At 39.3% G+C, this 15,171-nt stretch overlaps 1 protein-coding gene across 3 annotated transcripts in view; it reads left to right on the forward strand.

The window, feature by feature from the left end:
* The window catches only part of cttnbp2 (cortactin binding protein 2), a 41,617-nt gene extending 26,499 nt beyond the window's left edge, over positions 1-15,118 (forward strand). The window contains exons 7-23 of one of the 3 annotated variants that reach the window (XM_058387475.1): positions 686-836; positions 1,128-1,349; positions 1,695-1,812; positions 2,909-3,163; positions 4,721-4,816; positions 6,430-6,509; positions 6,735-6,821; positions 7,501-7,600; positions 7,701-7,856; positions 8,379-8,560; positions 8,821-8,999; positions 9,103-9,308; positions 10,353-10,535; positions 10,660-10,711; positions 10,830-10,941; positions 11,200-11,334; positions 12,899-13,200. In XM_058387475.1, the coding sequence (XP_058243458.1) occupies positions 686-836; positions 1,128-1,349; positions 1,695-1,812; positions 2,909-3,163; positions 4,721-4,816; positions 6,430-6,509; positions 6,735-6,821; positions 7,501-7,600; positions 7,701-7,856; positions 8,379-8,560; positions 8,821-8,999; positions 9,103-9,308; positions 10,353-10,535; positions 10,660-10,711; positions 10,830-10,941; positions 11,200-11,334; positions 12,899-12,967 (2,383 nt within the window). In that variant the 3' untranslated portion in view covers positions 12,968-13,200. The other 2 variants (XM_058387473.1, XM_058387474.1) reach the window with 2 other exon arrangements.
* Positions 15,119-15,171: the final 53 nt, after the last annotated feature.

Genomic DNA, 15,171 nt, shown 5'->3' on the forward strand with positions numbered 1-15,171 from the left:
TCTCAAATACTCAAAGCAGCCTATCTGGCACCAATAAAGTCAATGTCATTTTTTTCCACATCCTAATATTAGATTTGAACATTAACTGAAACTCTTGACCTGTATCTGCATGCTCTTATGTATTGGATTCCTTCAACATAATGGCCTGGGTCAATATAATTGCATGAGAGTGCTGGTGTTCCTAATAAAGTGTCTGGTGTGTATACTGTATTACACATAATGTACAGTATTCTCAGTGAATGTTCCTATAATATATACAGTATATTCTTATATATATATAAATTGGCAGCCTTTAATAACCGTCTTATCCTAGTCAGGGGACAGTGGAGCCTTATATATTTACATGATGTTGTCGATATACTATACAGTCTAACACAGTGGATGGTAATATGTTGTCACATTTTTTAAGTGAAAAGGCAAGTGTCTCAAAACTGTGAGCTTTTGTTACAGAGAATTCAGCAAACTCTTGTTCCAATATCCACTGATCGTTTCCACTTTCTGCTGATTACAAGTCAGGCTTGTCCTTCTGTGGTATAAATACAGACAGGCATGGCACAACACTGGCAAATTACTATCATGCCTTGGAGTTCTTTCGTTCTGCTCTTAGATCCTAACTTTATCTATTTATTTCAAAGTGAAACTAGATTAGATGCAGCCATCATTGCAACTGGATGAATACTTACAGGTGTGTGAGGGCTCTGCTGGAACTTGGCACGGAGGTGGAGCGTGAGTGTGTAGGGGGTCAGACTGCACTGATCCTGGCCTCTGAGCATGGCAGCACAGAGTGTGTGAGAGCCCTGCTGGATGCTGGAGCAAACCGTTCCCACATTACTGCTGTGAGTTTCTTTATCACACTCACTGTGAAGCAGGGTATCGATAGTATTTGTTCCTGCGGTGACCATAATTGAAGGTCATTGTCGAATATATTGTACAATGTGCTTCCTGATTTATTAGAGCTTAATTATGCTCTTACAGTCTCTTGGCTAAAGTTTATTTATGCTTGTCTCTGTCAGCTTTTTTTTCTACTTTGCATGCTTTGCATGTGTTTTGAGTCTGCATGTTTTATTCGAGTATTTGTTCCAGTCCATGAACGATACTATGTTGCCTTCATCGGCGGGTTTTTACAGGATAGCTGCTCTGCACTTCACGCCGCAGTGAGTTCGGGTCACGTAGATGTCCTGAAGCTTCTGCTCTACCATCCGTCTCCTCGAGCTGAGACGGGTGGCTCAGTGGACAGCATAGACGCCCAGCACACACACCCCAGACCAGTCATGACCCACCATACCCTCAACCTTGCCAACCAGGATGGATGGACTGCTGCCCACATCGCTGCATCCAGAGGCTACAAGGTAATGAAAACTTAAATATACACTCACACACTTATGAGTATTCACACTGTATAGTATTACATTTTAAAGATGTGTAACTCTGCTTCTCTAATTGCATAAAATGCTCATGACATATTAAAGGAAAAATTAACATATAGTGTCATTAAGTGTTGGGTCATTCCCCTAAGTAGACAAGTGGACCCGAACCATGCCAACAAAAGGGCTCACGTGCCCTTACAGAGCCACTGTTTCTTCCTTTACCTGTCACCTCTCTGTAATTCAAGCTGTCACAACTTTGTCACAGTTCCCTCTTGTTGATATACGATAGAACTTTCACGTTTACACATTTCCCTGGTGTACTTTCAGAAATGCCTGGAAGTATTGTGTAGCCACAGCCAACAGGACATAGAGAAGCGGGACAAATGCAACCGCACTATGCATGATGTGGCTACAGATGACTGCAAAGACCTGCTGGAGAACCTGGGTGAGTGTGTGGTTTTGCATGTGCATTTATGTTGTAGTCCTTCAAAGTAAGCCATATGTACACTTCAGTGATATCACATCCATATCCAAGTCCATATGCTTCAGCAGTCCAATAGTGCATGACTGGCCTTAAGTAGCCTTCTCACAAAACAGTTCTCTGTTATTCTCTGTTGGAATACAATTAGAATTTTTGTAAAAAATGTTATATATTTACTAATATATTTTTATTAACATATTTTTTCAGTGGTGAGAGTGCCCACAACATGTTTACGACCTTAAGCTAGTCTGTCAAATCAAGCATCTCTTAAACATTTGGAGAAATATTATGCAGTTTACGAGGTTAGCACTTTTGGGTTGGTGGTTCAATTGCCACCTCCGCCCTGTGTGCATGGAGTTTGCTTGTCCACCCGTGTCCCCTGTATAAGGTCTAGGCTTCTAGTGGCCCTGTGTAGGATGAGCGGTACAGAAAACTGATGGCTATGTACATATTGTATATTATTATTTTATACATATATCTATATTATCACATACTGTACATATGTTGAAACAAATGAGCAGAAAAAGTGTGTTAAAACTGATAATATATAGAATTATCTGTTCCTGTTGTTAAAACTGAAATCTTTTATTCATAGAATGCACTTTCTAGAATGCCATAATGTTAAACCTCATGCACTGAGCATATGTAGTAAAAAAAAAAAAGACATTTGGGATTTGGCGTGTGTGTAGAAGAGCATAACCAACTAAAAAATGAAACTAATTGCAGCTGACAGGTCGCCTTCTGTAGATTTTGCAATGTGCGTAGTGTAGTGTTGTTAGTATTCATGCCGTCTTTGGCAGAATATATGCTCATTAACATGCAAATGTATTAAGCAAGTCTAATCCCTGGATGCAAATTTTAAGATGTAAATCCACATAATTTAAGTCATCCACATAGCATTGTGGCATTGTGACACAGAATTTGAGAATCCTAATGATAAGCTAACTCTGTAGGACTCATGAAGCTCTTGTGCAAGCTGTGTTGCAGATTTTGTATATCAACTATAAAGTAAACCGTTTGGTTAACCCATTCATTGAATTTCTGATGCCCACTGTCTCAGACTGCTACAGGGTGGTAGTGCAGGTGTACATGGGCTCACATGAGCACCTGTGTCCTGTCGATCTACTGGAGGATGGCACTACTATTGGCACTGTTAGCATCCAGCGTCGCACCAGCTGGCCAGAGTTATGGCGAATCCTGAGTCACCTGCTAACTCATCACCTGCACATGGTGTGTGGAAGCTGGGAGCTACAGGAAGGACGAGCAGAGATTCTTCTGGGTATTTCCTCAGACAGTGTGGCCTCAGTGAAGATAGGTGAGCTCCAGAAACCTTCTGAAATCACCACATGTGATTTTATGTTTCCATTGCTCTTGATTTTCACCATTATTTGCAGAATATTTACCTTCCAGTCAGTTTTCAACTGTTCTACTGTACTGTCTCCTTAATTCAGAATTAAATCACAAGAGCATATTTTTCCAAACAATATTAAACGTTGTTAAATGTAATTACTTTGCTTTATTCATCACCTGTCATAAAATCACTGGTCAAGTTTGCAGAAACTTTTCAAAACCTCTGTTATAGAGTTAGTTCTGAAAGCTGTTAATGAAATCTCTTGAAGCGGGATAATTATGTAGTGCCATACTGAGTGCAGAAACAGCTGCTCCTCTGTGTGTGGTGTGTATTGCTAAATAGTTAAGTTTGGCCTGTTGTAAGCGATCTGAGTGTCAAAAGCATGTTTGTGGTGCCTGCTATTCTAAGGCGTCTCTGCCTTGTAAACAGCTGCTGCTTCCTGAAATTTTTCTTGGTCATTTATCAAGTTTTAATTTCCAAACCTCAGCATTTTGTATTTGTGTAACGTAAATAAAGTGACAAGAAGTGCAGTTTTTATATTGTCTTCTTCAAAGAGCAAACTTGTTTTAAAATTTTAATGTGTAAAACTTTCTCTGTCAATATTTTTCCTTTAGAACCGCTTCCAGCTTCTTTTCTGTTCTTTTTGCAGGATACACCATCCTTTCTGTTTTTGTCTTCGTAGAATTCTGTTTCTGTAAATTGTTTTCTTTAACAGAGATCTATTTAACCTTTTAAAAAACCTTCATGAGGTTCATGACTGTGTGTTGACTTGTTATAATTGCAGTGGTTTTATATATAGAAAGATATAATAATAGCTATTATATTGTATGACAGACTATTTATTATTTAAGCTGGTTTATAAAGGTATCTAACACGTTTGTGTGTGTGTACTCGCTCGTAAAATAAACAAAAACATTTGCCCTTCCAAGTACACACACTTTTAATAGAATTAGACACACACAGGCTGACTCTTTAAAATGGCTCTGTTCCCTGGGTGCTATCCAAAGTCACTCTGGGCCAAGTGGGGAAGGAGTTGGCATTAAGGACTAATTGAGCTTGGCCTGGCATTATGGTTGTCATGCATGGCTTCTGAAAATAAACCCAGCTCCTCACCTATCTCTTTCATCTGTCTGGCCTTCTACATTTTGTTTTGTTTTGTTTTTGTTTTTCAGAATCCAGTTTCCCGTATTTAGGGGGTTTATAGGCAGGGGGTTTATATTCAGGTACAGGTCCAGAATCAGTCACTAATGTTGCTTTAGAAAATTAGAAAATATTTAAATTTATAACAGTGTCTGAATTTATAATATAAATTAAAAAAAAAAAACATTTAAAAGCCTGACATCACACAAGTGGATATGGGTTTATTCATGAGAGCAGCAATTCTGAACTGTCAGCTGGTGCAGATTAGAGAAATGCAGTGTTGTCATCTCTGTCAACATACAAGATGAAAGCTGTCACTGACAATTATATTTCCATGTTGCCTATTGCACACCTACCTTTAATGCATGCTGTGTACTGCAGGTGATGCTGGCTGGCTACCCGGGCAGGAGCTGCCACAGTCCCCTTGGGACCTGATCCGTAAGCGATTGAGCCAGCGGATTTCTATCCACCTCAAAGGTACGTTGTGCAAAAGACATTTTAATCCAAAGCTTTCATTTTTTAGTCTCAACCTGATACTGACTTTTTTATTGAGTAGCAGTATGTTATCAGATGGTAATAAAATATATGGTTTGAAATATGTCAACAGAATTTCAATATGAATTCCTTATACAGTCAGGTCCATAAATATTTGGGCAAGGTCTTGTTGATTTAGTTGTCTACCGCAGTATACTGAACAATGACTTCAAAGTTCAGACTTGACTTCGAGGGAATTTACATCCAAATTCAATGATGTGTAAGAATTATTTCACTTACAAGTTAGGTCTAGAGTACTAGACTGATCTGTTGTTGATAATTCTCAATATGAAGTCTAAAGCTCTTGTACTTCCACTGAAGCAAGCCGTCATTAGGCAAACAAAAAAAATCTAAACAAATGCATGGCAGAAACATTAGGATTGGCAAATAGACTATTGGTTCAATTTTTAAAATAAAGAATACACTAGTTAGGCCAGGACACTATAAGGACTGCAAAATATATAAAAGCACTCCAGTGGATGAAAACAGAATTCTTTCCCTGGTGATGGAAACCCTTTAACAGCAGTTTGCCAGATCAAGTACTCCCTTCAGGATTTAGGCTTATCTGTGTCAAAGTAAACAATCAGGAGAGTTTACCACAGGATAGAAAACAAGAAGATGAAATAAGAGTTTGTGCAAAGAAACATTAAAAGAGCCTGCACAGTTCTGGAAAAACATCCCATGGAGAGAGGACACAAAGATCAACTTGTACCAGAATGATGAGAAGAAAGGAGTATAGTGAAGGGAAAGAAGTGCTCATGATTGGAGCAGGGTGGATGGCATGGGCTTGTATGGCTGCTAATGGAATTGGCGCCCTTGTATTATTGAATATGTGACTGATGACAAAAGCAGCAGGATGAATTGTGAAGTTTATAGGGCTATATTATCTGCTCAGATTCAGCCACATTCTTCAGAACTCATTGGAGCGTGCTTCACAGTACGTTCTGCAGTGGCCCAACTCCGTCACCTGACCTGAATCCAATTGAGCTGCATTTCTTTTACTGAAGGCAAAAAGTCCCAAGAGCAAGCAGGAATATTGTACTTATTTTTCCCTTTCATTTATTTCCCTTAAAATAAATCCCAAAATTTCAAATCTCAAAAATACAGATCTAAATTTTAGGGTTCTGATTTTATTTACATCTGAAATCTTACCTCAAGCAAGTTAAAAAACAAAGAAACTAGCTTATAATTATATAAATGTATTAAATACACCACCTACGTTGTTTTACATTTTATTTGATGTGCTGTGTATATAATTCAGATATACCAAATTCATATTCAAATTCTAAGTGGCTTGAAATAAAGCATTTGTAAAGAATTATTTAAAATTCATAGATGATGAGTACTTAAAAGCACATGCCACACTTCTGTAATATAATATATTATGAGTGTGTAAGATATCTTAGCCATGCCTTTATAGCACCCAGACTCCAGAATGTTCTGTCTTGCTTAAAAGCACATTAAGGCAGTCTAGTCAAGTGTTTCTTCGTGCAATCCCTTCCAGATCCTTGTCATGCTGATTTACAGCTTCTGCCATCCTTTTCCCTTTGTATCAGGTCTGTCAGAGTGTGCTCTGGATGAGATGACCTACGACTCATTGATCCCGCTCCCGCTGCTGCAGAATTATGTGCGCCTGGTATGCTGCATTTCATACACACACACATATTTAGGGGAAAATGTTCCTTATCTAAGGCCAGGGGTCCTGTTTTTAGATATGGAGTGCTTACACACACACACACACACACACACACACATAAACAGCAGAGTGTACCCTGGGCAAATGACTAGTTAATTCAGGCAGCATGTTGATTCATTAAATTTTAAATCAACATTTCTTTGTTTGCCTTCTGTTTTTGATTAGGTTGAACAATATCGTAATGTCATTTTCCATGGACTGGAGGGAAGTTTTCAGGAGTACATCGCCAACCAGATTGCAAACCACATCAAGGTAGGAGAAAGAACAAAAGTGAACCTATGTACTGATTTTTAAAATTAATTAATTAATATAAAAACATATATGCCTTTGGCATTAGTTTGTGTCTAAAGCTGTGATATGTAAATGTATGTTGGTTATAACATATTACAAACTGGCATCAAATTAAAGTAAGGAACAACAAAGTGTATTAGCTAGATATTAGGCAACTTTTCTGTTCTTGCTGACAGCCTGGACATTTCCTGCATTGACATTATCATTCACCTAAAGAACAGTTGCTCTTCTGCTTCCTTTTTTTAAATACATATGACACTGCTCAAGCATCACAGTCACTTGCTTCTGATCACCTTATTTCAAACTCTACTGACCGATGTCTTTCCCATAAATCTAAGTGGTACTTAAGTCATTGTGTCATGTGAGAGGGAGCAGACTTTGTGGCTGAAGCTCATGCCATCTGTGGCTAAATAATGAATTCTCTTTCAGAGTCATCTCCATTATGCCATCTTAATCCAAAATTGAGGTCAACTGGGACTGCTCAGCATTTTAATACATGCCACAGAGCACAATAGCTTGTTAAGTGTTTTATTGAATCAGACAGTACCTCTGTCTGGAAATATTTGCACTGGTTCTGTTACTCCAATCTGTTTTCTGGGGTTTTTTCTGTTTTGCTTATGTATGTGTGCATACTGCTCAGCACAGACAGGAGGCCATGGGGATCGGCTGTGATGTTATCCGTGTGGAGATAGAGGAAGGACTGTCTAAAGATCACCTGTTGGAGACCTTCATCAATTGTGGTAGGACCTTCTCTATAACTATAAGATTTATTAGTATTATACCAGCCACTATATTGATATATATAATCAAACCAGGGAAAATTGTTGTTTGCTGTGTCAGGGTTCCTGGTGTGTGTTCAGGAGCCTGCTGTAGACCAGTGTGTGGTGGTGGTGCTAGAAGGGCTGGAGAGAGCTCACTCTCTGAGCCACATGCTGGAGAATCTATGTGAGGCACTGGAGAACCGCGGCTCACTCTGCTCACTCTCTCTAAACCATGGTGAGACCCTCAGGCTTCCTGTCATGGACATAGTGAAACTGCAGGAGAATGAGATGAAACACTGCTTTAAGCCTTTGTTTTCTGTTTATAATTCAGAAGTGTTCTGTCTCAGAATATCCTTATAGCAACACTTTCAATTTTATTTTTAAATACATTATCAGCCTCTGTCATTACCCAGAAAAAAAAAAACATAAAAGTGAATTTACTCTTATTTATATTACATCTAAAAAGTCCTGCATATAAATGATTGAGCCCCAGCATATCATGCTGATTTTTTGAAACAGTATAGTCTAAATCAAACACTTCTCTTGCATTTCTCCAAATTCATCTTCCTCTGGAATATTGTGTGAGAGAATATTAGGAATGCAAGCTCCAATTGATTCAATACATGCAAGTGATTTAAAAAAAAAAAAAAAAAAGTATATTATGTGATTTGTTATGATCACAGAATACATTGACTATAACCTTTATAGTGTCTATGTTATGTAAGACACTTCTGACGCACCGTCTTTTGGCCTGTAGGTGTGGAGAGACTGTACTACTTCCAAGAGGGCAGTTTTCTGATTGGTACACTGGCCAAGCCACGGCTGCAGGGTGCTGAGCTGCGATTGCAGCAGCACTTCCGCTGGGTGCAACTGCGCTGGGACACCGAGCCGCTCAGCAGCATGCTGGGACGCCACCTCCGCAGGAAACTTCTCCACAAGGTCAGCCCTCATTTTCCTAGTCCTAGTTTTATGAACTGTTGTTTGTAATTGCTTGCACTATACATTGTGTCCACATGAAGAACTTTTATTTTTAATCAGGTAGGAAAACTAGCTGCATTGTTTACTACAGTAAGTGCAGAAAATTGCTGAAAGCAGTAGAGGCAATAACACAGAAGACTAATTCAGCAGCAAATGTTTGGAACATGTATGTCTTTCTTTTGACGTTTTTTTCAATTTTAACATATTTGTGCTGGTTGCAGTCTCAGGGCCAGCCCTGGACCCCTGATGAGCCAGGGCACAGAACTCTGTCCTGGGTGTGTTCAGTCTGGCAGCAGCTCAACAGCTGCCTCTCTCGCCTAGGAACCCCTGAAGCCCTGCTTGGCCCTTATGTTTTTCTTTCATGCCCAGTTTTGCCAGAACAGAGACATGCCATCATAAAGTGAGTGCATCTGATTTGCACAATTTTATCTTTTGCTTGAGGACACAGTTCTATGTCCATGATGGCCTATGGTCTCGGTTCCACTGCTTGTGCTTTCTTGCAGGTGGTTGGCACGTCTGTGGAATGTGCTGGTGGTCCCACGCATTGAGGATGCTGTCATCTCTAGGGTAACAGCCAAGCACTCTCCTTTGCAACGACGGTCTCCTAGCAACAAGGGCCTAAGTCCCGGGCAGAGGGCGGTAGTGCGAGCAGCTCTCAACATTGTCCTGAACAAAGCCGTGCTGCACAGCTGCCCACTGGACAGATCAGGTGTAGTATTAAAACACTAAGGTGCAGTAACACACACAGCGTGCATTGTTACCCACTCTAAGACCCAGTTTCACACATGAAGGGATGTTATCGACATCATGTGATGCAATGACAGCTACAGTAACAGATTACATTTTCAGTAGCACTGGTTTTCTTTGTACCTTTTGTCAGTGTATTACATACACTATCAGTCAAAAGTTTGGACACACCTTTTAATTCAATGTTTTTTGTTTAGGGATTTATTTTCTACATTCTAGAACAATACTGGAGATTTCAAAACTATGAAATAACACACATGGACTTAAGTAATCCATATGTAATGACAACAAAAAAGTCAGTTGTTATTTTAAGACACGAAGGTCAGGTGTTCTGGAATAGTTCTTGCAAGAACAGTATTGTCGAGTGCATTTGCAAAAACCCATCAAGCACCATGATGAAACTGACTCACATGAAGACCATCCCAGGAAAGCAAGACCAAAACTTACCTCTGCCGCAGAGGAGAAGTTCATTTAGAGTTACCAGCCTCAGAAATCACCAATTAACAGCACCTCAGATTAGAGCCGTTATGAAGGCTTTACAGAGCATCAGTAGCAGACATATCTCAATATCAACTGTTCAAACGACATTATTGTGTATTTCGGCCGCCTTCAGCATTGTTTTACAATGTAGAAAGAAATAAACATCAGGAAAGACCATGGAATTAGGTGTGTCCAAACTTTTGACTGGTAGTGTACATTAAAGTTCAGTAAAAAGTCTAAAAACTGTAGAGATATAGAGATAAACTAATCAGGATTCTCCTTATATGTAACATTGTACAATATCAGTCTTCTTGTAGGATACAAACATCTTCCAGAAGTAATTGGGTTTTCAGGAATATTACATTTCCTGTGTAAATGTTCTGGTGAATGATTTCTAAATAAATCTGTTTGTTGATAAACCTGTTGGTCACACTTCACATCAGTCACAATAACCTGCATAAGGTGGGGTACTAATGCGCTCAGAATATTTTACACTTGCCTCTTTCTGTGTGTAAATGTCGTTCAGAGATCAACCAGCTCTTGCCAGAGTTCCGTGGTGGATGTTTTCCACTCTCCTCCATTAGCTACTCCTACAGGAAAGGCGGGAGAAAAGGGCGCGATAGCGCTGCGTGGAGACGATCCAACACCAGTCCGAGGAAAAAAGCAAATCCTGCATCTGGAATAGGCTCCAACAGTTCAATTCAAGAAGGTCAGGAAAAATCTGTAGTTGACCTCTTCAGGCGTCTGTATTCCAAAACTGAGGGTTTTTTTGTATAGCTCACTACATACTTCTCACTAAGAATAACACTTTATTTTATTCTTTTTTTCTTTAGGGCCTGTGTCCAATTCAGATGTTCATCTAATGACAAATGCCAATCATCCGAGGTTTGTTTCACTGCTGTATGACCAGCAGAGGGCAGTATTCACTCATTAGACACACCATACTATTATGGAAGCATTATGGGTTATTTGGGTTATGTGACATTTGAATGTGCATCAACAGAGTCAGTGATGGGGATTCGGCTGGTCTCACTCTTTATTCTGATGATGAGAGCGACCTGATCAGGGAACTACAGACTCTGTGCTCCAGCAAATCTGAGCCTGATATAAGCAAGGTAATTCATTATTCCATTAAGCACAAATAGCTGCAAGTCTCTACTCTGTTGTACCCAGTGAATTGGTGTTATACTGTGTTTTGCAGTTGCTTCACTTTTTCAAGTGCTTCAGTTCTAACCAAAATGCTTTGTTGGTAAAATAGCATTGTACTAATTGCAGACATAGAAACCTTTTCTGCCTTGTAATACTTAGCATTGTGGAATAAATCCATGTTATCTAGATATCTATTAAAGACATGTATTTTTCCTCTGCTGCAGATTGATGTGTCCCAAGAGGACTTTATTATGCTTCCTGGCCCAAGTCGCGATGCTCATCAGAGAAAGGCAGAGCACAGCTCTGCAGCCAGTACTGAACACAGCAGTTTAGACATTACCCAGCATCCAGTGCAGCAGGTAAAATCAGCATGACTCTACAGGATGAACAGATAATTGCCTGAGATCTCTAGTGTGTTTTACTGATATAACCCCTCTGATACAATTTATCAGCTAACAGCCTAGAATGTCTAGAATGGTTCCCAGATGATTTGAGATTATTAAAACCTGCAGTAATGATGGGGTCAGACAATACTGCTTCTACACATGGCAAGTTTACATGAAGGCCACAATGCATAAAAGCACGGTTGCATTATACACCGATCAGGCGTAACATTATGAGCACTGAGAGGTGAAGTGAATAACACTGATGATCTCCTCATCATGGCACCTGTTAGTGGGTGGGATATATTAGGCAGCAAGTGAACATTTTGTCCTCAATGTTGATGTGTTACAAGCAGGAAAAATGGGCAAGCGTAAGGATTTGAGCGAGTTTGACCAAAAGGGCCAAATTGTGATGACTAGACCTCTGGATCAGAGCATCTCCAAAACTGCAGCTCTTGTGGGGTGTTCCCAGTCTGCAGTGGTCAGTATCTATCAAAAGTGGTCCAAGGAAGGAACAGTGGTGAACCGGGGACCGGGTCATGGGTGGCCAAGGCTCATGGATGCACGTGGTGAGTGAAGGCTGGCTCATGTGGTCTGATCCAACAGACGAGCTAATTAGAAGTTAATGCTGGTTCTGATAGAAAGGTGTCAGAATACACATGCAAGTGCATGACGGGTCAGGGCTGTTTTGGCAGCAAAGGGGGACCAACACAATATTAGGCAGGTGGTCATAATGTTATGCCTGGTCAGTGTATGTGTCACTTGTGCGCCCCCCCCCCTTTGATATAGGGTTTACACAATAGTTTTACAAGCAGCACATACTCCTTATTCCACTTGTTCACCTATAGATTATGAATAACTACAGAAATATTGACACTGTAGTTGCAATAAAACATTTTGCTCCTAACTGAGGCAATACAAACAATTTAGCACAACAGCTTGACCCAAACACAATACACTCCAGAAATTTAGTCTGACTCATCCAGTTCAGGTATGTGCCATCTCCTGGATAATGGCTGTTAAAATGATTACAGATATGCTTATAACTGCTACTAATGAATCTTTACAAGTAGGCTAATACATACAATTTATTAGTTAAATAGGTCACTTTACTTATTTAAAACATCAGGAATAATAACATCTGAGTAATGATTGATAACATTACAGTAAAACATTACAGAGCTGGACATTTACAACCCTGTTTCCAGAGCTTTGCTCTTCTACCTTTTTATATTTCTTTTTCTAACATTGTCAGTTTTTATGACACAATAAGTATAATAAGATGTACAGTATATGATGTATAATAAGATGTTATAAGATGAAAGAGAAAGCAGCTGTGAGGAACTGACCTAAAAGAAAATCTAAGTAGCATGACAGTGTCCAGTGTCCATGATGTAGCAATGCCATGTTCTTCTGTAGATTTGATAGGCTTCAGGAATGATAAGGCTGGGAACAGCAGCAGGGGTAGAAGTGTAACGTGTTAAGAACAGTAGCAGATTGCACAGCCAATACACACTGCAACAGTTTCATCTTTTTTCAGTTCGATGGACACAAGGAAGGAAGGAGGAGGACTCGAAATGTAACCTTTATTTTTGTACAAAAGGGATGAGAATCTCTAAATTAAGGAAATAATAATAATAATAATAACGTCAGAGTAGAAGATAATGTGGTATTTTGTAGAAATCAGCAGTGAGGTACAATCATGTCTTCTGTGACTCTGTTACACGGCTCACATTTAAACAACATTGCAGCTACCACTGAATTGATCTGATTATATTTGCTATGAGCCAGTATTATGCCGTGTATGCATCTAGTTCTGTTTAATACATGAACTGTGGATCATTGACAGATTAACAGCAGTCACTCAGAAAATGTCCACACGTCCCCACGCCAAGTTGCCAGGCCCAAATCTCAGCTGCCGATCCCCAGCAGCAAGGGCCATCAGCAGACCCCCAGCAGCTCCATCCGAGCCACCAATACCTCCATCCCCTCTAGCAGCAGCAGCAGCAGCATCCGTCTCTCCCAAACGCACAGCAGCAGAGCCAACATGAGCAGCAGAACAAGGCAGACCCAAACTAACAACAGAAACAAACAACCAGAAGAGGAGATCTGGATCCTTAACTCTAACTTACACAAAAACTACAATAATCGTGAATAGACTCCCGTTCCTAACCCTATACCCCCACTCTGTAAACTTCTTTCAAAGTGTGTTACTGACAGCTTTTTAGTATTTATAATAAATGTTGTCCATACTTGTTACACTATATTACCTTGTGTACTTTGGGACCATAGTTTTATTATATTTCAATGTTGAAGTATTGAGTTTGAAAGAAAAAAAGAAAACTGAAGAACTATCCTGGGAAAGATGATAAAGAAGTGCTTTGTGAGCTTTTAGGTGATTAAAGGAAAAACTTAGTCTTTCTTTTTTTTGCCAATAAGTATTTTCAGATAAGTATTTTATGTTTAAATAGTTGCAAGATTGGTTCTACATATTGTTAAAATTAATCAGGGTTTTACCAAATATGTGTAAATAAAAAATAGGAACTTCAGTGTTATATATAGACTAGTGGATGTGGTGATGCGCTTGTATATTGAAGAGCTTAAAAAAAAGAAAGAAAAAAAAAGAAAACTGTACATAGTGTTTCTAATATAACGTTTTGGTCGATTTTTCTCACTTGTTTCAAAGTGACCTGAATGTGGCAATAAGTAACGTCAGTGCAACACAAGTCCTTTTCTTTTGTCTGTAAAGCCATAATGAGTAGTTTTAGTTGCCCATGGAATGTGTGCTGAGTCAGGACTTGCTTGAACTTTGACCCTTTGTGCAGAAGCCACTTCTGAAGTTTAACATGAATTTTATTTGATTTGTTCTTCGCTAATAAACACTTAGGATAATCAAGTATTATTTTAAACTCACTATTGTTCATATGTACAGAAGAGATTATAGTCAACCACTGATGGTGAATTGTGAGATAGGTGTCTGATGAGGTTCACAGAATTGTCCTGTTTCCTCCAAGCACAACGATTAAAAATGCACTGTTACCCTAACCAGTACCACGAGCTGTTCATTTTATTTCCCCTCACACATCCACGCCTCATGCTATTAAGCCAAGTGGGCAAAATTTTAAAAAAAAAGAAATGATCTTGATCACGTGATGTCTCAAATGGATATAAATCCGCTAATTTCTGAAGCCCATTCCATCTAGCTTAAGCAGTGGAGTACTTTGAGTGTTGTCCTGCATGACCTTCATGATTTTCTTTACTGTGATAACTTGTGCCACTGTTTGAAGAAAGTATCTTCCAGGAACTGACAACAGTTTCGGGAGCCGAATGCAAGTCATCTTCAACCTGAAAAAGTTCAAGTAGTTCATCGTCAATGATAACTGCCCACACCGTTACCCCTCCCCCACCAAACTCAAACTGCTGCCTCATGTCCATTAGCGATCCAGCCTCAAGGTGAATCTGATTAATCAAGGGTTACCATCATCTCACCGCTCTGTACACCTTTAGGAAAATCACTTTACGTTTAATGGTGGCACTGGAGGCTATAATGGGTTCCTGGTGGCTTCATCTCAAGAGGGTTTCAACCTTTTCTTTACAATTTGTGCTTACCTGAATATATATTGCCCTCCCCCATAAAGCAAATATCACCTGAAAATGTTTTTAGATAGTAAACAATATCTGCTGAGCGTTCTTTAAAAAGATGCCTTGAATTAAAGACGATGATAGAACATATTGATTTTAAGATTTGACACAAAAAACGTACGCTTCATTATCTCTTGAAAAAATACATTTTTCATGTTTATTTTTTCACAA

The sequence above is a fragment of the Hemibagrus wyckioides genome, linkage group LG04, assembly GCF_019097595.1.
Source record: "Hemibagrus wyckioides isolate EC202008001 linkage group LG04, SWU_Hwy_1.0, whole genome shotgun sequence".
NCBI lineage: Eukaryota > Metazoa > Chordata > Actinopteri > Siluriformes > Bagridae > Hemibagrus > Hemibagrus wyckioides.